Below are 24,039 nucleotides of genomic sequence, written 5' to 3'. Positions count from 1 at the left end.
ATTATTAATATTAGCAGTATCTCAATGTATACTGCTTACCATTGTTTTTAAGGACACAGGTTGATACAGCCCCCCACAGGAAAACTGGTTTTGCTAATTGATTAATATATCAGTTTTATGCTGTGATAACAACTCAATGTGAGCAGCAAAGAAGCATTTACTCTGCATATGTGCTCATGTCCTCACAGAAACTTACACCGTAGAGAAACAAAGAGCAAACCACAAGCAAATGTCAGGAAAATTCACCGGAAGGATGAACCCAACCTGCAAAAAACTGACACATACATGCAAAAAGCACACAAACTCACACACAAACACACACAAGGTGCAAAGTGAGTTTTTTCCTCTTCATGTTACATACAATGTAATGCCCCCATTACAGTTCCTTCACAATAAAGCTTTTTCAATTAAGTTTAAATCACAAAGATATTGCAGCTTTTATTTTGTTATACCACAAATGTAAATGTAGGTGACCATTTAAAGGGCAATTTGACGTGATTTGCAGATACTTGTTAATACACCTTTAGAGGAGAGGAGGGGCCAACTGCACCGACTCACTTAAGGTGATTTTGCATGCAACAATTTCTCCTGTTGTACCCACACATATGAACACTGTTCTTTTCAATCTAGTCTACATCTGCAGCTTTTCAGCATCATGGCTGCACCTTTCGCTCCGCTGTTTTTGTGTTTGACATGCAGCCTGAGTTACAGTGTGGCATCTCCTGAATGGTTCAACAACATATCTACCAACCTCTTTGATTTGTCGGGGGATATCATGCTCGGAGGGCTTTTCCCAATCAACGATATCACCAGCAACCTGAGCCAGAGGCGGGAGCCTCGCAACATCAGCTGTGAAAGGTAATACAAAATAGTGATTTTGTGGCGGTATAATCTAAGATTCTGCACCAAAATGAATGCATAACCTGACTTTAATGGCTTATTTTCTATTTGTCCTGCTTGTCCACAGTGTAAATAATTTTGGACTGGGCCTGGCTCTAGTCATGAAATATGCAGTAGATGAGATCAATGCACATCAAATTCTGCTCCCTGGCCTCAAGTTGGGGTTTAAAATCTACGACACATGTAGACAAACAGCCGTTGCGATGAAGCCGACCATATCTTTTCTCACTGAAAAGTCTACCAACGCACTTTCTGTCCAGTGCAATTACACCGACTATGAGACCAGCATATCAGCCGTGATAGGTCCTTATAGCTCGGAGATGGCGTCTACCATAGGAAAGCTGCTGGGATTCTTTCTGATGCCACAGGTTTGGTTAACGAATGTTTCTGATCATACATTTCTAGGCTTAATTAATTCCCCCCTGAATCAAACAGTGTCCTACAAGGAGATGACTCCTGGCTTTCATTTTTCAATTAGCTGTATGACAAAAAAAAAATCTAAACTTTTATCCCCCATGAATTGTTTTAGCGTATTTATATTTTACAGTGTGATAATAACATAGAAAGCAGCCACCCTCTAGCATTTCAAATGAACCCACAACTTCAGTAAGGACACATTGGACTTCTTTGTCCATAATGGTCAGGGCTGGCTCACAAAACCAATGCTGGTATTATATGACTTTTTCCCCTACAGATTAGCTTTGGTGCCACAAGCGACAAATTAAGCAACAAGCTCCTCTACCCGTCCTTCTTCCGCACAGTGCCCAGTGACAAATTGCAGGTGGAGGTCATTGTGCTCTTGCTAAATGAGTTTAAGTGGAACTGGGTGGCCATTGTGGGCACTGAGGAAGAGTACGGACAGGGAGGTGTACAAGAATTCTCCAAAACAGCAGAAAACAAGTCTGTGTGTGTGGCCTATCAGGGCTTGATTCCTGTGTACAGTGACCCCCAAGCGATGGTGAAAACCATCATCGACAACATAATAGCAACCAATGTCAGAGTTGTGGTACTGTTTGCACTCCCAGAGCAGGCTTTGATCTTTTTTAAAGAGGTTAGTGAAGCAGAGAATTATGGTGTAATAGATTTGATAGAAAATAATGTATTCAGGACTAATAATCTGATGAAATCTACAACAGGTGATGAGGAGGAACGTGACAGGCGTGTGGATCGCCAGCACAAGTTGGGCGATCCATTATCTGCTGACTTCTCTCCCAAATATTCAATCAGTTGGCACAATCATTGGATTCGCTGACGACAGTCAAACCCTGGATCTGCTGACCCCCTACACGCAGGAGCTGTTCACCAAACTGAGTGAGGAGAGGGCGAGGACCCCACCTCCAACACCCCCACCAAAGTCTGGCAATCCTGATAATCCCTGCCCAAAGTGCTGGAGCATGTCACCTGTTAACATCAGCCTGGTGGAGGATCCTGTAGTGAAGCGCTCAGCTTTCGGTGTGTATGCTGCCGTCTACAGTGCAGCACAGGCACTGCACAACCTGATGGGATGCAATGCAACTGCCTGTAAAAAGGGATTAGAAACAAAGATTTATCCATGGAAGGTAATTTTTTTAATCCATATTTTCTTCTTCTAGAAATGTCATAACATACTCTTTTAGATAAAAATGATATACTGTATATTACAAAATACAAATGAAATAATGGATTTTCTTTTGCAGCTACTGGAGGTTTTAAAAAGTACATCTGTAGAAATAAACGGCAAAGATTTGGTGTTTGACAGTAATGGCAACCCAAACATTGGTTACAAAGTACTCCAGTGGGTCTGGAATGACTCTGTTTTAGATTTCCAGACGGTTGGAAGTTTTTACAAAAACCTAACAATCAACAAGACCCTTTTCACATGGCACACTCCAAAGGTAAATTTAGCAATTTGATAAATATTTCAGATATATACTCTTAAGAAAATGTTTTGTTACATTACTACTAGTCAAAATCCAGTTTGGTTTCCTGAAATTTTGCATTGTGGGTCTTTAACTGATATGCTACAACTTTTGCAGGTTCCTGAGTCCACCTGTTCAGCAGCATGTGAACAAGGACAAGTCCACCGAGTCAAAGGCTTCCATTCCTGCTGTTTTGATTGCATCGACTGTCTACCAGGCACCTACCAGGCAAACGAGGGTAATGTGGTCGCACGAACAAGTTTCATCGCTTGCCATAAATTGATTATAATATTTACAAGTACTTTTCCTTCTCAAACAAATTTCTACAAGAAAGCAAAACGTATTTCTCTTTATAAGTGCGTTTTAGAAATATGACTGCATTAGGTCAAAACAAACAATTTGGCCCATGTTTTTCATGGATTTAATGAGTACATGTTCACCATGGATGCTTATGTAAAGTATCACACTATAAGGTAAGTGGTGGCACTATGCAAGTCTTTTTTCCCCAAAATGTTAATCTATGCAATATGCAAATGAACTTCTCTACCAAAACAATAGTGCATTTTTTTTCCAAATTACATGATATACTGAATTTTTGATTTTATAAAGAGGAAATCATTTTTGATGATGGTGGTTTCATACAATAAATTATTCTAGCTGGGTAGTCCTCGTGTGGAAGGTTAGTAGTAATGCAAACGAACAATACATCACTTACAGTAATGGTTTGATTTGATTGTGTGCTTGTTAAACCAAATTTCCTCCTGTGCCTTCTGACATATAGAGGACATCCAATGCACTAAGTGCCCAAAGGGTCAGTGGTCTCTAATCCGCAGCACTAACTGCACTGAACCCACCTTTGACGTTCTGTCCTGGGACTCCACTGAGGCTCTGACGATGATGCTTGCTGGTGTTCTGCTGCTAGTATGTCATGGATCTGTTGGAGTAGTGTTCTTAAAACACCGGGGGACCCTGATGGTAAAAGCCTCAGGAGGAAGCCAGGTTTTTCTAGCTCTGCTAAGCCTGGTGGGAGCTTGCCTCTGCCTGCTGCTCTTCCTGGGGCAGCCGGATGATGTGGTGTGTCGTCTTCAGCTGCCCCTCACCTGCATTTTCCAAACAGTTGCCCTCTCAATTGTCCTGTTCATCTCACTACAGGTGAGGAATGAAATTAAAAGCATTATTGGACTTTATATGAGATTTAGTTCGGACCAAGTAATATGATTGGCCAGAGGCACTTAAACAGAGTACAACCACACTGGGACTTTTAACTACATGTGCCACTCAACTTCAGGTGATCTGAATTATGTTATTTAACATTACAGACAACAATATTTAAATATATTAAAAGATCTATTAAGCCGCTAAGCCTACCTGAAACTCACACAGGCCACCAAAACAACATTCCCTTATCTACAAGATTCAAAGCAGTTGGCCTGTGCTTATGCATAGATAAAACAATGAATAGTTCAATAAAGTCAATCAAGTAATGAGCGATACTGAGGAAGCCACCATGTGGTTCGCTCCAATGTTTTATGTTATGCAATAAACTTGAAGTTCTGCTAGAAGAGCTGTTGTATAAAGGCAACATCATACTTGTAGTTCTGCTGCTATACTGAGCATACTGATCATGCTAATGTTCAGTACAGAAGCACTCCTGTCATGTGATATTGCTTAAGAATGAGGCACAATAAAGCGAGCATGTCTTAATCACCCCTCTTTTCAAACAGATAGTCTACATGTCAGAGTTTCCAGAGATGGCTGCCTCTCACCTGCATGTACTCAGGGGTCCTGGAAGCTGGCTGTTTTTGTTGGCTTGCTGTACTGTGCAGGCTTGTATCTGTGGCTGGTTTGTCCAGACAGGGCCCTCTCTGTCAAACTATCGGGCAAATATGAAGATAGACTTTGTTAGAGCGTTTCTGGCATGTCCAGTGGAACCCTTGGGTGGCTTGGCCTTAATGCAAGGTTTCAACTGTGCAATGTGCCTTGCATCATTTATGTGCACCTTCATGGCAGCAAAGCCTCCTCATCAGTATAACCTGGCCAGAGACATCACCTTTTCCTCCCTGCTCTACTGTGTGTTTTGGGTAACCTTCATTCCGATCTACATAAGCTTGGATGTCAAGAGTAAGTCTATTGTGCATGTGTCTTTCACTCTGGCAAGCAACTTTGGACTGGCGGCAGCCTACTTCTTCCCAAAATGTCACTTGCTGCTGAAAAAACCTGAGCTCAATATAGCAGAACACTTCTGTACGTTTCTAGAGGGTGTCCCACCAACTCAGGAAGAACCACAGCCAAACCCAGAACCAGAGCACTGAAGTTAAATAGATTTTTTTAATTGTTATTTTTTTAAGATTTGAATAAAAAATGTTTGCTATTAATGAGTCTCATAGCTTGGCCTTTTAGTTTGGCTAACAAAACGTTGCTACTGTAATTTATATTTAAAGTAGTTGAACTGGCCTATACTTACGATATCAATATTTAATCATAAAAACATGAGATGCATACATTAACCATGTACAAAGTATGTAACCAGCTGTATATTTCATTATAATAAAGTCTACAACAATCTGTCTTTTCAGTGTGGTTTTACAAAAGTTTTCACAATGAGGACGTTTTTAAGATTGCTATTGTTAACATTTATACAACAACGATCAAAAAAAGGGGTAAATAATGTCGGTGTTTAATTTTTAATCTTACATGTTTTTACATTAAGCAATGCCGTGCTTTAACCATACACTGTAAATATTTGCCTGGTCATTTTATCTACGTATGGATGTTTTCAGATTTAAAATCTTAAGTTCTGACTTAGTTTGATAAGATTTACTTTACTTCTGTACACATTTGTGTGCATGGTGGTGTATGATGAGCTCAAAGTCAGGCCTACATTAAAAGAAAAAGGCTAATTATCATATACTTAATGTAGGCTACTGACAGCATTCCAACACTGTCTAAAATAATGAACTACAAATAAAGATACAATAATTATGTAATAAAACTTTCCACCGCAAAAAAATACACCAGTCTACTCACCGTGCTCTGCAGAGAAGCCAGGGCTTTTGTGTCGGCTGGTCCCCTTCCTCTTCAGCTGCTCAGGTAGCAGTTCGCCCCCTGGCGTCAGCCGGATTACCTCTAACCAAGAGATTATTATGTCTTGCGGCTCTTCTTCTCAAGTTATAGTGTTTATAAAAAGATATATCTAATGTTATGGTCAGTAGGTACATGCCCCAATAATGGTCAAGTCCTACATTACAACTTTGCGTCCCCGGAAACATGTCTGCTGCCTGAGAGACGTCACCCAGGGATTGGAGCCCATGTTGCCTAGCAACGGTTTCTAACAACCCATGTTTCTGTGGGCGAGTTGTGTGTAAGAGAGGTTTCACTTTGTCTTTACTTTTTAAACTTTTAGCTGGTGAGTTGTTCCAATTATCAATACTATCGTAACTACATTAACCTGCAGAATTGAAGTTAAATGTATATTCTTCAACGAAAAAAATATTGGGAGAAGGTTGTTTTCTGTTGTTCTGTAAGATGACATTTTTACTGAAACAACCGGAAAGGAAAACGAATTACTTTAAAAGGTCATTATCAAGCAAATGATTTGGGCCTTGGAGACAAATGTGTAGTTTTTTCTTCACATAAACAACCACTTAAAAAAACGATAAAAAAAAAAAAAAAAAAAAACAATCTGTTACTATTCTTAGGGTTTAAAGCTAAATATGAGACTAAAGATCAAGGCTTTATTAAATATATTGGTTAGAAGAGTTGACAAGGATATGCTGCAAATACAAGCTCAGTTTGTATCCGTAAACAACATCTATTTTCTTGTTATTCTTGTCCATTAACACCCAGCGGAGCCATGCCTCAAGGAAGATCTGCTGCAAGTGCACGGTCAGACACCAGTGAAATGGATATTGATGGTACAGTCTATGTTGCTTATGATGCAATTATAAACAAGAAGGTCTTGATGTGTGCTAGGTAATCTAGCCAGTCTCAAGTGTTATACAACTACAATGTCTAAATGCCAATTTTCCAAGCAGAATCTGAGATGGCCAAACTACAGAGACAGTTCAAGATTATGGAAGGAGATCGGCAAGCGTACAACCTACAGGCCAGGGAGCAGATCCGCAAGCAAGAGTGAGTTCGCACTACACCAGCATCACACAGTCATTAGTGTTCTCAATTGCCTGAATGGCTTTTTTTATGTGGTGTGGATGAAGGCGGGAGATAAATAAGCTGCAGAAAGAGCGTGAGGAGTTGCATCGGAATCTTAATGCATGTAAGAGCTCATCCCGCCAACAACAGGACAGTGATGACACCCAGAGTCTACGAGCTCTGCTGGAGCAAAAAGACATGCTGGCCGAGGAGCTGGAGAGGGAAAAGCAAAGTCAAAAAGATATAAATAAAGAGGTGAGTTAAGTCCTTTTCTCTCTGTTTGATACTTATTCAAGTTTCTCCTTATGTTTACCTGTATTTCTGGTTACACAAACCAGTTAATTTCATGTTTTGTGAATGTAATGTGGGCAGATAGCAAACATAGAGTTAAAGATGGCAGAGCTGCGGAAAGAAAAGGTCAACACTAGTGATGCACAGAGGTCTGAGGTTCAACAGTCACAAAAGGCCATACGGTCTTTGGAATACAAACTGGACAGAGTGAGTGCTGAAATTCATTACAACAAAAACCACAGAAATGACGGATTTGGAAATTAACCCATGTAAAAGTTGGACTTTGTGATTTTACATCTAAAGTTTGTGTTGTTTCTATCCTGTCCAGGCCTTAACCCGCTTCAATGAGCAGCTAAGCAACAACAGCCACCTGAGAGAGGAGTTGCAGACTCTTCAAATTGAGCGTGTCCGTTTCCAGCAACTAAAAAAGAGGCTGGAAAAGGTCAGAAGTTATGCTATGTCTCTCTTTTTTGTTTTTGGAATGTTTTACAGTGGTTTTACTTGTCTGTGCATTTGCTTTTTGTTGTAGGAACTGTACGATATCCGCAAGAGGATCGGGGAAATTGTCACCATGTCCACTGCTGCTTATGATGCCAGGTCAGATTTTTGTCTGTTGTGAAGAGTGATATTCACCTTGTGGTCTTTGTTGTTGAGTATGTTCTTAAGTACAAAGCTCTCTACTTCAGGGTGGAGGCTCAGTCTAAGATGACCATGATGAAAGAGAAGGCAGAGAAGGAGCTTACCCAGTACAATGCAGAGATGAAGGAACTGGAAAGGGTTATCGCACACGAGTGTAGCCTGAAAGAGTTTATGTCCACTAAGTGCAGCGAGAAGAGCGGACAGGATGACGGCCATGAGATGGGACACAGACAAGGTTTTTGTTTTTTGTTCTTTTACTGCTGTTGTTGCCTACTTCATTTCACAATCATGGCAAAAGTGTTACCGGCCCTACCTTGGTTGATAATACGTTATCTGTTAAATCTAACAAAAAAAAAAATTAAAATCCATTATTCTTATTAATTGCTCTGAAGAATATCCTACAATATAACCCGTTAGCACAGGCTACATAAAAGTGTCCCATTATGGTGTACATGTAGCACAAAAGTGAAGGTCTTTTATTAAATGATTTTGATAAAAGAACTACTGGACTTAAATTGAAGTGGTTTTGGGGATTCTGTTTTATTTTCTGCTTCTGTGGCCTGTTGCACCAGCTATGTAAATATTCGGTTTTAAATATAGAAACCCATCAGATTGTAATGGTACGGTCAGTGGGTCCTTGAACATTGAAATAGAATTCAAAAAATCATTATCACTGTGTTTGCTATCTTGTTATGGAAACTCATAGCACTATAGACAAATGTGAAAAATATTTTTTTCAGTATAAAACTTTCAGTTTTTCAGGTATGTTAAACTAAAGAGGGATGAATGAAGAAGGAAAACCCCTGGTTCAGATGATACTGGTATGATTGTTATTGTACTTGTTTGCCTCAGTGTCAGAGCTGAAGGAGCAGAGGAGGATGGACTCAGGGGAAGAGTCTCTGGACACTCTGGAGGAGGTTTTTGAGAAGATCCAGACTGTGACAGGCGAGGACAACCTGGACCTGCTGGTGACCAGGTTTATTCAGGGTGAGACTTCCAACACAAAGTGATTATTTCATACTCATCAAAATGAACATTACACAAAAAAAAAAAAAAAATTCGTATTCATTACTCAAGTGCCTGTTAAAGCATGTGAAATAAATAATAAATAATTTTAGTTATTGATTGAAAAAATGAAAAATCAGTTAAGAAGAAATCAGTGTGTATCACTTGTGTTTTTCTGTTTGTCTGTGTAGATGAAGACCGGAACTTTGCACTCTTCAATTTTGTCAATGAGCAAAACAATGAAGCTGAATCTCTGAGGGATCAAATCAGTCAGGTAATTTTGTTTTCTCTATTTAACTTTCCACACTGGACATTAAAGTCTTCCAATTGTAACTTTACACATTTGCTTTTACTCCTACTCAGTGAGAGTAGAATCTATTGATTTCTGTCTATAAGATCATAAACAATCAGTAATAAAACATTTCATGTGAAAGTGTTCACATGAATTGGGATTATGTTCAATTTGCATTATGTTCATTAGATAGAAGTGTTTTTACAGAAGTTAAAGTGAGTTAGAGGCTAGTATCTATTAAGGATAAATGTTGTTCATTCATATAGAATTATCTATACACTGGTTTGTTAACACTGTAACATGTCAATCTGCAGATACAATCAGAGATTGAGCAGTATGGAGAATCAAGTTTGCAAAAGGAGCGAGATCATCGCTCTCTGCTGAGAGGCTTTGATGAGAAACAAAAGGAAATTGAGTACCAAGCGGAGGACTACGAAAACCGAGCCGGCATCATAAGCAAAATCCTGGATGAGACAAAAACAGGTCTTGCTGTGATATGTATCAAAATACATTTTCAAGAAAATGACAAACAATAACAGACTAGTGAAATAATTATTTTTTATAAATAACATGCAAATCTACAAATACAGAAGGGATTTCATAAAAAATAAAACACTGCAGCCAATTCACTGTACTCCTGACACTCATCCCTCACAGGAGTGAACAGCATCTTCTCTAAAACAGAGTGTGACCGCTCAGTGATCGAGGATAAACTCGGCTCCTCTGCTGGGATCAGTGAGAACAACATCATGTCCTACCTGGGTCTGGTGGAGCAGAAGACCAACGAGCTGCTCACAATACAAGCTTTCCAAAACTCTAAAGTAACACGTGCTTCTCTCCTTTCTTTACTTACATATGTTCCTGTTATTCTTTTGTTTCTGTATTCTTAAAATAATATTTATTTGTATTTGTAACTTTTAGGATCTGGAAAAGGACTACAATCCTAAAGACCTGCCCAAATTTCTTTTGGGTCAAAATCCAGAACTGCTTCAGCACAAAATTAGCATCCAACCTGCGATCAACAGGTGGGTCTTCTATCTGTTCAGTTTGATAGCCATGTTTATAACTTGAATCCATACATACAGTAAACTATTTAACCAACATGGTAATGAGGTGTTTGTGTGTTGTTTGGACTCGCTAGTTTGGACTATGACGCAGAAGACTCTCCCTTCACTGATGAGGAAGAACGGCCGCTCTCACAGGGGGAACTTCGCAGAAGAATAATGAAAGGGGTAAGAGCAGTTAGTCCTACATTCAAGCCATTATTTATGGTTTACATGATGAGCAACTTTTGAAACACAACTCTTTATCTGGATATGATTTATAGGTTCAGAAGAGAGAGAGTTCAGGTCGACAGGCAGCAACTAAAGCCTCAAAGATTTGAGGCTCCCTGGAAGACCCACTGATGCAGAAAATTGACCTGAACATGGTGTAGTTCATATTCACACTGAATACTCATCTGCAGCTGAAGGACCTGTTTACATCATAATATTGAGGCTATGACAGCAACCATGTTGATCAGTCATTTTAAATTGTTCCAGCTTAAACATATAATGATTCATTAAAATGTTTTAATGTTAACAAAGAATCATTGTCCTGCCCTGTGTATAATATGTTTCATTACTTTGGTTTGAACTAATTTGATTTAGAGCTATAAAATGCTTTTCTCAGACTCCGGTAACCAGCTGTCCTTTTGAAGTGTCACTTGCCATCTGGCTTTGACTCTACAATCTGCTCTGTGTACAGCCGCCCCTCGCTGCCAGCACTTCTTTACATGATACTTGCTGCTATGCTCTAAAGGAAAGGTTGGGGGCAGCAGAACCTTTTGTAATCGTAATTGGCATGCCGAGTCCTTGATTCTGTGTTCCAAAAAAAAGGAGGTGCTTTAGTGTTTTACTGTAACCTCAGATGTTTCCCAAATTTTTGTTGGTGTTTTTTTTTTTTGTAGATGTAGTTTTGAATCAAACACACTTAAAGATTAATTGTCATAACATTTGTATTCATATCAACTATCCTCTAAATCAGTGGTTCAAAACTGGTCTTGCCTCAGGACCCACCACCAAAATTTAAAAAAATGAGACTCAAAGTTTGGCTATTTTTCAACCAATGAGATTTGTTTGAAGAAAAATGTTGCAGTTCTTTGGACCATATGACAGAACACAAGACAGGAAACCAAACAAACATGTTTCAAAAGTGTTTTTTTTTTAGACTTTCACGACTCTTAGACTTAATTTTGGGTCCTTGCCCACCACTGCTCTAAATGACCCGTCAAAATATGTCTCTTTTCTTGTGCTCCTCATGTAAACCCATGTCACAGTTAGCGAAAAAAAACAGGAAGGACCAAACTGTAAAACCAACAGAAAAATGCTTTATTTAAACAAAACATTAAAATGAAAGAAAATTACTTACTTTCTCAAAAGTACAAAGTACAACTTAAAATTCCAAGAGGAGAAAGAAAAGAGCCAGAAGAAAGCACTGGAAACTCTGGAAGGTAAAGATGTATGAATGGAAGAAGAGGGAAGCTACACAGAAACTAAATACACAGGAGCAAATCAAAACCAGGTGTGAGAAACAAGACACAGGTGAAACTAATTGGGGCAATCAAAGCAGAGGGAAAACGGACAAAGGGAAGACGAAAAACAAGACAAGAAACACTGGGGGAAAAAATACAAAATAAAACAGGAAACAATAAAGACAGATAACTCAAGAACATAACAGCAACAATTCACAACAAAACCAGGCAAAGCAAATTAAACAGGAGTAAATCATGACAGTCAATCTGTTTCATTTTTCATAGTATTGCAATGATGCACATCACCATATTATATCAGCATGCACAAGTTACTGCAGCAGCTTCTGTAGCTTATAAATTATAGGGATACAAACTTATTTTTAAATCAACATCCTGGAGTGAGCTTGTGTCAGGGTAAGATGGCAGTCAATGCTAGAGTAACTTCCTCTGCACAAAGGAGAACTTGAGGGCGGGGAACTTATTTTAAGAAACATATTTTTGCTCAGTGAAACAATGAGAAAAGGGTGTTTCTATATTTAGGCTTTAAAGGTCACACTGATGCCATCATAATTCTTTTTTTAGTCTTGAGTTGTAGCCTACAAGAAAAAGGGCTGATTTAACTGAGTGTACCTGTCTCGACAAGAAAGAGACACATTTAGGTCATTATGGTAATTATGCAGCTTGAGGTGTGTTATTTTAATAAGCCTGGCTTTTAAAGGTTCTGACAGCCGCAATTTCAGGAAGCCAAATAAAACTGCTACTCTGTAAACATTTACGAGCGATCGACCAGCGGATCACTCTGCTCAGGATAATCCCCTCTGCAGTCTCAACTGTGCGGCAATGAAAACAGATTATCCGAGATAAAAGGGCGCTGTGGAAATGCAAAGGGGTGGCAGTGGAGGGAGATGAGATGGAGGAGGCTACTTTCTTTGAAATTCTACTCTCACTTAGCCCCCTCCACTCCTGACAAATTCTCTGTGCACACGGCTCTCTGCATTGCCATAGTAACCCTCCTTTTAATCACAACACAAACCTCATTTCCTACTCTTGACAAAGAGTCCTCATTGCCTGCGGAGACCGCCCGCATCAGCCATATCCAAGGCCCACCTCTTTCTGCTGGCTGCACCTACCCTTCCAACCTGGTTCTTATTTACCCCTCCTCTCCATATAAGGCCATTTTCCCCTCATTTTGCTCAACAGCTTCCCCAATTCCAAGTCCACCTTTTGCTTCATGCTTCACAATCTCTTGTCATCTTGGACCTTTTTCAGTATTGTCATTTAGCTTAACTCTTCTTAATCAAAAAGTAAATAATCCAAACAGTTGCTTGGAAACACCAAGCCAGCTTCCCAAGCAGAAACGTTCAGACACAGGTAGTTCTTCTACTTCTTCTTCTCTTATTGAAAGCACATGTTGGTTTGAAGCCTTTTAGTCTGTCCCTCATCAAACAGTTAGGCCTTTATAATTCCCACAATGAAGGTCATGTCTTTGATCATTTTCATTAAGTTTAAGTTCAGTTGCCCCCCAAAAAAAACTAATGCAAGAGTTGATTACAAGTTAGTTACAAGCAAGTGTTGCAAAAGTCCTGTAGACTTTCCCACTCAAATTATCTCATGCTTCCTGTCTCCTGTCTGGTTCTGCTTTGGAAAAAACTGTGTTAGCACTTGTTCGCCTTGCTCCCCTTATCTCAACACAAGTCTGTTATCTGGAAAATACCCCCCCCCCCCTCTCTCTCTCTCTTTCTCTGTCTGGCTCCTCTCTCTCTCTCTCTCTCTCTCTCTCTCTCTCTCTCTCTCCCTCTCTCTCTCTCTCTCTCTCCCTCTCTCTCCCTCTCTCTCTCTCTCTGTCTCTGTCTTTCTTGTTTGTTTATTTGGGAATGGTGCCAGGTATTTCCCCATTCAGTGTGCCTGCATCCAGAATGCTCCATCCCCTTGACGAGATGCCCTACCTCCCCCGACACTCATACCCTCCCACCCACATCCAACTTTCCCTCCCATGAGTGTTGCTAAGCAACCGCCTGCCATGAGAGCTGGTGCATTTTGCAGCCAATCAAATTACTAGACATTTTTTCAAATAGGGTTGAGACCAAAAAGATTATGATTTAGTCCCTCTTTATATCAGGGTTTACACCTTGTAGCTTACTCTGGATAATTAATCTTGCATCACACACGTGCTTTAGAACCTTTAATTATTTTCAGTGCTTGGTTTAACCTCTATTTTGTTCTCGGAGTCCACCACATGGTGGCAGCAGGAGCTGTTCCTCTGTTACCACACAAGGCTGCAAGAATTTTTTTTAGCGGCTGTTGCTAAGCAATCCTGACTCTCACTTCTTACCTGTGAAACATTTGTGATTTTTACAGATGTCCCTGACACCATTTTGTCTTTGTTTTCACCATATTGGAATGCACCATATTGCTTGTGGAAAGTAAAAAAAAAAAAAAATGTTTTCACCCATTCACATTAACCTATAAAACCAGATTATGAATACAGTTCAGATCAATGAAGAAACAGATCATACATGTTTTTACTGGCTGAATGTTACCCGCCATGTTTGAGATCCAGAGTTAAACATTAGCCTTGAACAGCTTAGCTTCATCTCCCTATGCAGGAGGCAGGAAATGTGCTCTGGAGTGATTAGGCCTGCAGCTCTTGTCTTCCACTTAACCAGCACTGGAACCACATATAGCACAACTTCTTGTTTTCTTTGTGCACAGACCTCTGAGATATTCCCACTAACTGCTCCAGTGTGTCAGACATGATCCAGTCGACAAAGTACCATTTACATTTTTCTTTATTATATATTTATTGACTTTTTTAACACTCTCCAGGCCCCTGTGTCCCTCCCCCCTTGGCCCCCCTGTATGTTAGTCCCTCATCTCAGCTGTGGTTGCTGTGCAGATGGCTCTTTGTTGGTGCTTCACAATGAGTCTAAGGTCAGTGTGCCTCACGCACACTCAAACTTCTCCTCTCCAGCTGTCTTGTAGCTTTATTTGTACTTGTCTATCTAGCATGAGGGCTGCTCATGTGCACATGGTTATATTGTGCTCTTAAATTAAAGGAAGTTGTAAAACCACAGATGCAGCGGAGAGATAGTCTGGACATCTAAGGCTGTAAACATGATAACTAATATCATATTGTTTTCATATCTGAGCCACACCTAAGCCTTCTTTATAATCTCAATAAGCTCTTTCACTTTTTTTTAATTCTCTGATGTGTCAGTTGTAGAACAGCTTTGATATCTCCGAAACCAACCCCACACCAGAATATCAGATCAGCCAAATAAATAGAAATGCAAATCCACCATCTGCTCTGTGATCCCAAACCAACGCTTGTTCATCATTCAGGAGCTCATGTAATAGCTACACATAGCTTAACCCTTAATGTGGATTTTGAGCTTTCAAAGCGAAAAAACAAAGAAACAACTGGTAGAGTAGTATGAAGAAGATTTTTTCAAATTCAATTTGAAAATTGTTCTTTTAATTAATAATCTGACTGTGCTCCAAATGAAGCAGAGATTAAACACCTCAATCTTTAACAAAAACAAAGATTCTAGTCCAGGGACATTGTACATGGATTAATTGTCCAATATTGATGCCATGCACATATCTGCATGCCTTCTAATTGAAATATGTCAAAAATATTCCGCAGAAACACAAAATTCAACAGCAGAGGGCCATGAGGTCTTAAGGACTGCTTTCTGCAGCAGCAGCAGCAGAGACAGAGAGAAAGAGAGAGCAGGTAAAGAGTGAAAGGCGGGAAACTAGAAGGAGGAGGAGCACTTCTTGCAAAGGAGTAGGGATTACTGGAAATTTCCACTTTTCTCTAGCAAAGCAGAAACAAGGGTGGAGCCAAGAGGTGAAGTGTATGTAGGTAGCACAGCTGACACCCTACCTGTGCATTGGAGAGGTTTAACTTATTGTTAATTATTAGGTCTAAAAAAAAGTCTCAGAGACCACTTTTATGTTTGACTTACCATAAAACAAATTCCATACATTGTTTTTGGCCTATTACCAATTTATCACTGACCCTTGTATTTTAGTCATGTACCATGTCTATTCCAAAATGCACACTTACAGTGCTATACATTGACAAAGACAGAGTAATACTTCTACCTATACTTCTTGTACGTATATATATTTTCTGAACGACATCTTGTAAAATCATTTAGCAAACATAAACCTTTTCCCATTTCCTGTGTGTTTATGTGGCTGTAAAAAACAGCATTGTTTGTTTTCACTTTTTCACTTTTTCACTTTTCATTATCAGATAGAAATAATGATAGAAAGTTAAGCAGATACTTGACATAGATGGGAAGAGAAGAGGGGTTGGGATTTCATATGGTCAAAAGATGTGTTTAATTTATTGTAGTATTTCTTGATAGTATATTTCTTGATATAGAATATGTTTTCCACGTCCACTCACAGTTAGACACTGTTTTGAATCAAGGACTCAACAAATGGTTTTGAGCTATTGCTGTGTAACAGTTAATACAAACCTGAATACGTCTATGCATACGGTTTGCATTTGATTACATCTAAACATTCACTGAGTCTTAAGCCATGTCAGCGTCCACAAGTGTTACATTTTGTATAGCTGGATTATGTGATATCCATGTGTCCATCCATTCAGTAATGAGTCAAAGTCGCTGTGGCAACCCAGTCAGTATCCAAGGTGACCTTTCTTTCTCAGCAGTTTCCTTCAACACCTCCAACATGAGCTACTATACCAGCTGGGAGTTATAGTCCTTGCAGCCCCAGCTTTGCTCTGGGTTTTTTTTCCATCACCTTCAGGTGAAGGTATACATGCCCAGCCAAAAGGCCCAGTTTAGAGTGCAGCTTCTGAAACAGCTACTTGACTGTAGTAGATCTCTTTATTCTCATTCGTCTTATAATCAATGCCTCCCACATTCATCCACCATCAGTCCCTAAAATGACTGAACAACTAGTTCTCCTTTCCAGTCACCTGGATGAGATAAAACACCATTTAATGATGATGATTGTTTTATCCCAGCAGCAGTGTCTATTAGAACTTTTACTATTGTTTTGTGTTTTAATTCACTTTTAATTTTTGCTTTTACGTGTTTTTATGATGTTTTGGATGAAATGTATTTTGCCTGATTTACTGTACAGCACTTTGGTCTGCTTCGGCTGCTATAAATGTGCTATATAAATAAAGTTGACTTGACTTGACTTGACGAATGAGTCGTCCCTACACCCAGCAGCAGTTATCTCCTGCGCATATGAAACAGAGCCAGAAACAGCCGAGTCAACCCAAAACCCAAAATTACAAGAACCAACATTCCCCAGATTACTCCCGTCCTAAAATCCGTACACTGACTACCTTTAACTCACAGAATTTGTTTCTTTTATCACTTTTGTGATTGTAAATCAATGTCATTTATTATGTTTTATACCTGTGTGTAAAGACTCCTATTGAGACTGTGGGATTTTTGTATTCTTATAAGGTTATTGCAAGCCACACTGTTTGACAAGGATCTCATAATGTTGGGTACGACATGTATGCACACTGTGCAATGAGGTACCCGTGAATCGTAGGCTGCGAGGCAAGTCAACACGCAGGGTCATTAGCGTCATCAGTGTGCGGCTGAGTTGCCATGGCGGTCAGCAGAAAGAAAACTTTTTAAAATCCAGTATTCTGGCTGTTTGCAACAGGCTGCTGTTAGTTTGCTTCATGTGTGAATGTATTAACTTTATTTCAGTTGTAAATAAATTATTTGCATACTTTGCTCTGTCCATAACAATTACCAAGCAAAACACTGTCAAACATGCAATGAACTTGCCAAGCGTACAAGAGTTTACATTAAATTTTCTAAGTACTTTAATTTGTGACTTTGCACACATTTGTTTTTGAGTCCCTAAAGAATCAAAGATTATATTTTGCCAAATTATGTTACTTCCAAGCTGCAATCAATTGCAATATATTTTTTTGGGATAGAAAGGGTACACGAAAAATGTAATAAAATTGTGTCAAACTTCATTCCACCCTAGCATAAGTCAGTGCCCCGGGTGGGCCACGCCAGTCAAAAAAGTGTGGACACACCCCTGCTTATAAGGCTATATTTGTATCATAATGCAGATTGACATATTTAAGGGAAAAAATAATGCTGATCTTATAAATAAAGATAGAAATCTTTCAAGGCAAGATTGATTGATGTTTCACTAAAACATAAGCGTCTGGAGTGGCTGTGGCGGCATTACAAGTGCTTTCATTGTTGTCAATAATGACTTCCCTTAATTGTGTTAATTAAAAAGCAATAATATGATTGCACTTTCGCCCTCACTGTTCATTCGACTGTAGAATCTCAGTGAGAAGTCAACTTAATGTTGTCCTTTTCCTCTGCAGGATTTGTCTGAGCAGCAGAGAAAGCCAGGTGGACCATGCAGGACACTGCTGTTCAAAACAAAAGAGCTCAGTTTGCTCCCATCGATTCCTCCAATTATCGGGACGCTTCCCCCGCCTAATCCTGACCTCTGCTCTTTGGGCCCCACTTTGCTCTCCCCCCCACCTCCAGCCCTGACATTCCTCAAGTCAGGTCAGTCCTTTGTCCTCATGAAATGAAGGTGCAATTAAGGTGCTTTACTTCCTATCCTATACCCTCTGAGCTGAGAAGTTTGAGGAAATGTTGTCCCCTAGGCTATGGGGGCTGATGCAAATATTTAATTAACTTTTAAATTTGTCATTGTGCACACAAAGAGGCTTTTCTTTTATACAGTAATGCTTTCTGTGGCCCTAAAACTCTAAAAAGTATAACAAATGTTTTCCACTTTATACATGTGGAAAGTGTGGTAAACACTCCAGTTGTTGGCATCTAAGAGATTTTATTTTTAAAAAAATCCCTACACAAACTCTATCCCTGTTTCAACTTTCCCCTGACTGCCCTACTTACTTTGCTACCTGCAGAATGAACAGGCAGTCCATGCATATAGTTTTTTTTCTTTGTAACAGATTGGTGGCGCATGGAAACATGTTGAGGTCGGTAAGTAAGGGGAAAAAAAGACAGGAAATGATATCACAAACACTCCCCCTCCTCTCCGATTGCTCCCATTTTCCAGTTAAAGAAACAGAGTGAGTAATGCTTTCTGCTGCTCTTTATGCTCTTCTGTTCCACCCCTGGAATAGGTTACACACACACTGACAACATAACACGGCTTTGTGGATGTCTGCTTCAATGCCCTGCAGGGCAGGCTCCACATGGTCTTCTCCTCTATTTATTAAATGGTACCACACTTTATGCAATAGCAAAATGTTCCTCATTGTTGCCTTTTTGAATTACTTTTTTACCACAAAACATAAAGATAAACTGCTGTTTTAACTGCTGTCATGTGACAACAGAAGCTTTGGAATATTCTGATATGCTCTATACAAGGTAATGGTGCAACAACAGTCTTAGCTTAAATGAAAAACACCCTTATATGTGACAGAAAATAAATCACAAAATAACCGGTTAGCACACTGGCACACAGCCCTTTGATCTCTGCATGTAATTACAGTCTTTATAATTATATTTCAGCTGAATGTGAGTTGAATGAGGAAATAGTGCCTGAAGGCTTCTTCAAATCTTTGCCTTGAATACACAGGCATGGTAGGGAGAAGATAACTGAGGCGGTTTGGGATTAACTCCCAGGACGCCCTAAAATTAGAGGATGAAGAAATACCTCATGTCTAGATATCCTCCATGGGTGTTCAGGCAAGTTCAGGACACAAACATTATTAAGACTCTAAAGAGCATTTGAAATCCAGGTCAAAGCGGTGTCATAGTATGTAAAGTAAATGCAAATGTGTGTTGTAAGCAAGTGGAAGTTACTCAGCTGCTTTGACAGTTTATAACTGCAGGTAAATGTTGTTTGAAAATGAGTTACAGCTATGTGCCGGCGGGAACAATGACAGGCGTGGCATATTAGGTTGTTTAAGGGTTAGATGTTTTTTATGATACCTGAGGAATTCCATTTTTGGTCAGACCGGCGTAGCAATAAACAAGTATTTTACCCATAATATAATCAATATTTTGGAATGTTCTTAACAAACAGTGAGGCACTGATCATAGGCCTTAGGTTAATGCAGAGCACACAACACTGTTTCTTACCACGTCTTTTGGTTTCACAGGTGGATAAGAAAGTGGAAGGCTGCAAAAAAAGTTCACCTGAAAGAACTTCTGCAGGAGCAGAAAAAAGACAGCCAGTTTGGCATATCACACAACCCTCTTTTAACAAGACCAAAGGGCTCCCAAATGACAGGAAATAAGGTCACTTTTGGAGGCATATGACATTTAAACCATTATACATTTACACTTGGAGTATCAATTAACAATACTGTTGTTGAGGTAGCAAAATGTGGCAAATAACACCAGACACACTTTTGAATGTATTGCTGTTGCATGCATTAGTTTTCTTTGCATGGTTACTTTTATGCAGTACAATTTAAACTCCATCTCAGTCCAGCTTTTGATCCGCCTTGGAAACTGTATTTCATAGGAAATTAAAAATCCGTTTAACCTTTAACAACAGCTGTAATTGAATGCTGTACAGGGTTTCACACAGTACTGTAGATGTACACCCCATTACTTTCATTGACTCATAAATCTCAAAGCAACACATTGATTTCTACGTTTCTGCTGTGTGGAGATCAAATATAAAGAAAGAGACTGCTTGTTTTCCTGTTCTCCAACAAATATTATAACACAGCAAGTAATATATAACTTATTGAAATTTTCACTTCGTATACCTTAAACCAAATAATGTAGGCGTAAATCAGTTACACAAATATCAATATATTTTCAGTTTGTAAAATTGATTTAAAGCTTTTGTGTGTTCAGATATAGATTTGTTCAAAATAGTTTAATTAAATGCATAGACCTGTGTGTTTAATATCAAAACAGTGCTGTTAATGGTTTGCCTCCTTTTGTGTGGTGTCTGAAGAACTTAAGAGGGTAAGCTCACCAAAGCAGGAACCCATTTCGTTACAAGTGTTAAATATAGAAAGGAGGAGTGGCTGCATGGTTTTCACATCGTCACATTTTTTTTTCTTTTTGCATGTAATTTGACACCACCATCACTCCGGAGTATAGGCGCTAAGACAAAAGATACCGTCTGGGTGCACAGTTTTTAACTTTTACAACACAAATACTTAAACAATTATTTTTCATTGTACTCTAGTGAATTGTAAAAACTTCAACAGTGGACCTCTTAAATCTATTGTTCACATTTTAGGTGACAAATCAAACACAAACTGATGGGTAGTAGAAAAGAAAACTCTGGTGTCTACAGCGCTTTAAAACAATCGACCAATCAAAAAGGAGTTAGACAGTAGGCGGGATGTCTTGTGAGGATTGACATGATATTCCTCCAATGGAAACCCCCGGTGGTCGACATGGTCCAATCAGGTATGGCTTTGATCCGCTGTATCCAACGAGAGTAGAGTTTCACCGAGCTCGAGAGAAAAGCGGAGAAGAGTGGACATCATTTCTCTTTCAGCGTCTCTTTGGACTATCCACACGAAGGCAAAGAGCCAAGAAATAAAATCTTTTTCTGAAAGGGAATATAATTTATACTTTAACTCACCTAAATAAACCATGGCCGACACCGCTGTTGACAAGACCGCACCTGCAGAGGTTACAGCCAAGGTGGGTTTCATTCAAATTGTCTTCGGTTAAATAGTCGAGTGAAAAGATTTTGGTAACTACTTTTCTTTTTTAAGTTGCACTGTTCGTGTTCATTGAGTTATCTTAACCTTCATTGTTAATTTCAACGTGAGCGATAACTATACTTCAGTTGAAATAGTAGTTCAGATAAATGGCAAATACATTTACAATATGTTTAAATATCATTTTTTTTCGACAACCAAATACCACAGAGGAGACTAATTATTTTTATTTCCAGCGTCGTCATCCTAATATATTGTCTGGAAAATCTAAAAAAAATTGATGTGATTTGGCTAAAGTATGATTTAAAAAGTCTTGTTGAGCAGACAAAGCGGTACAGCTGGTGAAGCTGCTGTGGGCGGGAATCCACAGCAGCTTTCACGTTACATTGACGTTTTGTTAAAAAAAAAAAAAAAAAAGGTTCAATGTTGCTTCCAATTAGTTATTTACATCGACTACCTTTCATTTGACTTTATCAGAGCCATGGGAAACTATTTTCTTTCAATCAAAACCAGACGTGAAAGTAGCGTGTGCCACTTCAGAATAAACTGTTGGCTGATTGAATCATTCGGGCTTTTATTTTGTAGGAGCTGAAAGAGAAGAAAGAAGTAGAACTGGAGGAGAAGGAGAAGGAGAAAAAGACCGACAACGGGGACGCACCTGCCAATGGCACAGTGAGTTGCAGACGAGGACCAGTCTCATGGCCTTTTGTCTTAGCACCCCTCATCATGCAGGTGTCGCTGCGCCTGCCTCCCCCTCCTGTTCAGCTGCTCTCCACACAGCGCTTTGTTTGGGTTGTGAAACGGCACAGATGTTAGTGAGCAAGTCTGAGGACGTCTCCATTCGTTCTCTTGTTTAGCGTGGTAGCTAATCCTCTTGGGAATAGTGATAGCTTCATTCACATGCCTTTTTTTTTTTATCATCCCCTGAGGAGTCTAAACATGCAAGACTGTGGGAGGATTATGTCAAATATGCTTGGGATTTCATATTTGTTTTTGTTTGTTTTTTCTAACTTCTTTGCAACATTGTCCATTGCCTAAAACCATTTTTTTTTTAAATAAAATAACAATTACTGAATATGGTGTGTTATTAGACTAACATGTCCCTCTCTTCTAACAGAATGGTGCTGATCACAGTGACAAAGTAGAGAAAAATGGAGAAGAGAAACACAAGAATGGAGATGGTATGTGCACATACAGCAGTGTTGTTAGAAAAAGGGCAACTACTTTGTTAAACTGATGCTATTTCATGAGTGGCCCTTAATTTAAAATACTACCTATCTACACCAAAATGAAACTATGTTTCATCTGAAGTGACAAACTGTTCTTGCAGAGAATGCAGAGGAGGAGGAGGAGGAGGAGGCGCCCCCTGCTGAGGAGACTGATGCACAGCCAGTGAAGCGTGCAGCTGAAGAGGAGGAGGTAAGTTGTCACCAGGACAAGATGCACAACCATTATCAACTGTTTTGAATTTGTTGACCCACCTGAAATTACATATAAGCTAACCCTTAAAATATGTACCTTTTTTTTCTTTTCTTTTTTAAATAGGAGAAAGTTGAGACAAAAAAGCAGAAGACAGAGAAAAATGGAGATTCAAAAGAGGCAAAGGTGGAAGCTTAAGTCTCTGCCTTGCTACCTGTTTGCAGCACTGTCCAACCAGCCTGGTCAACATCTTGTTATAGAGCTTGTGCTTTCTGTACCTTTTGAGAAAATCTTTCTTTTTGTTCGCTCCCATGTTATCACATTGCACTGGAGTCCTGAAACAGAGTGGCCTGCATCCTTTTTTTTATGAAATGTTATTTATTGGTCTTTAAAATGAGCTTTTTTTTTTATTTGTACAAGAGGGCCACATCATGAGATCAGTTTGATTTTCAGTTCTTGAGGTTTTATATCAGTATGTTCGAAGCACAATCTCTATTGTCAGTGCTGACCAGATGATTCATTCATACGGGCAGCTGCTCACTCCCTTCAAGGCTCATGTTGACCTCTCAGATTCACTTAAGGACCAAAGATAAGTTTTAAGCAGGGGCTAATGGACAGTTGCTAGCATTATTAGTTGGGCAAAAATTATTTGTGTTAAGCTGCTACTTAATCCTTGGCTTGCCTGCCCTGTTAACATAACAGATGGTGCAAATGAATAAAGGGGCTCTGTCTTCAGCCTCCATGACAAGATAAGTTGATCTTGTTTAATGGAAGCTGTATTTTGCCACGTTAATTAACCCCTCTTAAATCTTAAAGCTTTGGTCATTTGTTCTGTATGCATTCCACGCAAGTTTGTACCATTTATACTTTGTTTTTCTTATGTTTTCAATGAGTTTCATGTTATGGCTGGGTAGCCCAGTTTTGTGTCCAAGACTGCCTTTTTCAGAAACAGAATGACATTCGGTTACTTCAGCCACTGCTTTGTATATTCTGACTAAAAAAAATAAATTGTCTTTTTACTTAAGTATATCTTTTTTGTGTATCATATCATTACTGCCTTCTAAAACCATGTTTTAATAAGCAGATGATGTCAGTTTACCCCATTTTCCTTGACATGGAAAATGGCTAGCTGAGATGCAGGAAGGAACAGGAATAATCTTATTCATTTAGTAATGGAAACGTGAACCGAATCAATTAATGCTTGTCTCCTAGCTCCCTCCTGTGGTGAATTTGAATATTGCCTTTTCCTTTTGCTCAAGTCAACTTGGGTGGCAAC

The 24,039-nt window shown here is 39.3% G+C and overlaps 3 protein-coding genes across 5 annotated transcripts; all 3 read left to right on the top strand.

Annotated features, from left to right (window-relative positions):
• Window positions 1–535: 535 nt before the first annotated feature.
• LOC132978096 (taste receptor type 1 member 3) lies at window positions 536–5,361 on the top strand. Its single transcript, XM_061043123.1, has 8 exons — window positions 536–858; window positions 968–1,268; window positions 1,595–1,951; window positions 2,037–2,459; window positions 2,577–2,774; window positions 2,916–3,036; window positions 3,580–3,950; window positions 4,523–5,361. Exons 1-8 carry the CDS (start codon window positions 656–658, stop codon window positions 5,108–5,110), a joined length of 2,562 nt encoding a protein of 853 aa, XP_060899106.1. The 5' UTR covers window positions 536–655; the 3' UTR covers window positions 5,111–5,361.
• A 765-nt stretch (window positions 5,362–6,126) lies between these two features.
• On the top strand, window positions 6,127–11,239 carry odad1 (outer dynein arm docking complex subunit 1). Its single transcript, XM_061041858.1, has 15 exons — window positions 6,127–6,204; window positions 6,645–6,712; window positions 6,833–6,929; window positions 7,013–7,202; window positions 7,320–7,445; window positions 7,567–7,680; window positions 7,768–7,835; window positions 7,925–8,112; window positions 8,730–8,864; window positions 9,074–9,156; window positions 9,489–9,657; window positions 9,832–9,995; window positions 10,096–10,199; window positions 10,316–10,406; window positions 10,502–11,239. The coding sequence occupies exons 2-15, from the start codon at window positions 6,652–6,654 to the stop codon at window positions 10,556–10,558; spliced, it is 1,647 nt and encodes a 548-aa protein (XP_060897841.1). The 5' UTR covers window positions 6,127–6,204; window positions 6,645–6,651; the 3' UTR covers window positions 10,559–11,239.
• A 9,886-nt stretch (window positions 11,240–21,125) lies between these two features.
• On the top strand, window positions 21,126–23,790 carry si:ch211-222l21.1 (parathymosin). Of its 3 annotated transcripts, none has more exons than XM_061043120.1 (5): window positions 21,126–21,324; window positions 21,930–22,016; window positions 22,462–22,525; window positions 22,675–22,763; window positions 22,893–23,790. In XM_061043120.1, the coding sequence occupies exons 1-5, from the start codon at window positions 21,274–21,276 to the stop codon at window positions 22,959–22,961; spliced, it is 360 nt and encodes a 119-aa protein (XP_060899103.1). In that variant the 5' UTR covers window positions 21,126–21,273; the 3' UTR covers window positions 22,962–23,790. The 3 variants fall into 3 exon arrangements, with proteins under 3 accessions (XP_060899103.1, XP_060899105.1, XP_060899102.1); XM_061043122.1 differs by having other exon boundaries at window positions 21,127–21,324; window positions 22,675–22,767; XM_061043119.1 differs by having other exon boundaries at window positions 21,130–21,324; window positions 22,890–23,790.
• Window positions 23,791–24,039: the final 249 nt, after the last annotated feature.

Source organism: Labrus mixtus, chromosome 7 (genome assembly GCF_963584025.1).
Source record: "Labrus mixtus chromosome 7, fLabMix1.1, whole genome shotgun sequence".
NCBI classification, from domain to species: Eukaryota; Metazoa; Chordata; class Actinopteri; order Labriformes; family Labridae; genus Labrus; species Labrus mixtus.
Note: the sequence above shows the minus strand (reverse complement) of the source record. Positions and strands in the feature narration are given on the sequence as shown.

Excerpts from the sequence above, each read along its gene's own strand:
- LOC132978096 (XM_061043123.1), top strand. The coding sequence starts at position 656 with ATGGCTGCACCTTTCGCTCCGCTGTTTTTGTGTTTGACATGCAGCCTG. Across the intron at positions 2,775-2,915 it reads TCACATGGCACACTCCAAAG|GTTCCTGAGTCCACCTGTTC; the intron begins GTAAATTTAGCA and ends CAACTTTTGCAG. Across the intron at positions 3,037-3,579 it reads CACCTACCAGGCAAACGAGG|AGGACATCCAATGCACTAAG; the intron begins GTAATGTGGTCG and ends TCTGACATATAG.
- odad1 (XM_061041858.1), top strand. The coding sequence starts at position 6,652 with ATGCCTCAAGGAAGATCTGCTGCAAGTGCACGGTCAGACACCAGTGAA. Across the intron at positions 6,930-7,012 it reads GAGCAGATCCGCAAGCAAGA|GCGGGAGATAAATAAGCTGC; the intron begins GTGAGTTCGCAC and ends GTGTGGATGAAG. Across the intron at positions 8,865-9,073 it reads GGTGACCAGGTTTATTCAGG|ATGAAGACCGGAACTTTGCA; the intron begins GTGAGACTTCCA and ends TTGTCTGTGTAG.
- si:ch211-222l21.1 (XM_061043119.1), top strand. The coding sequence starts at position 21,274 with ATGGCCGACACCGCTGTTGACAAGACCGCACCTGCAGAGGTTACAGCC. Across the intron at positions 21,325-21,929 it reads CTGCAGAGGTTACAGCCAAG|GAGCTGAAAGAGAAGAAAGA; the intron begins GTGGGTTTCATT and ends TTTATTTTGTAG. Across the intron at positions 22,764-22,889 it reads GTGCAGCTGAAGAGGAGGAG|GAGAAAGTTGAGACAAAAAA; the intron begins GTAAGTTGTCAC and ends TTTTTTAAATAG.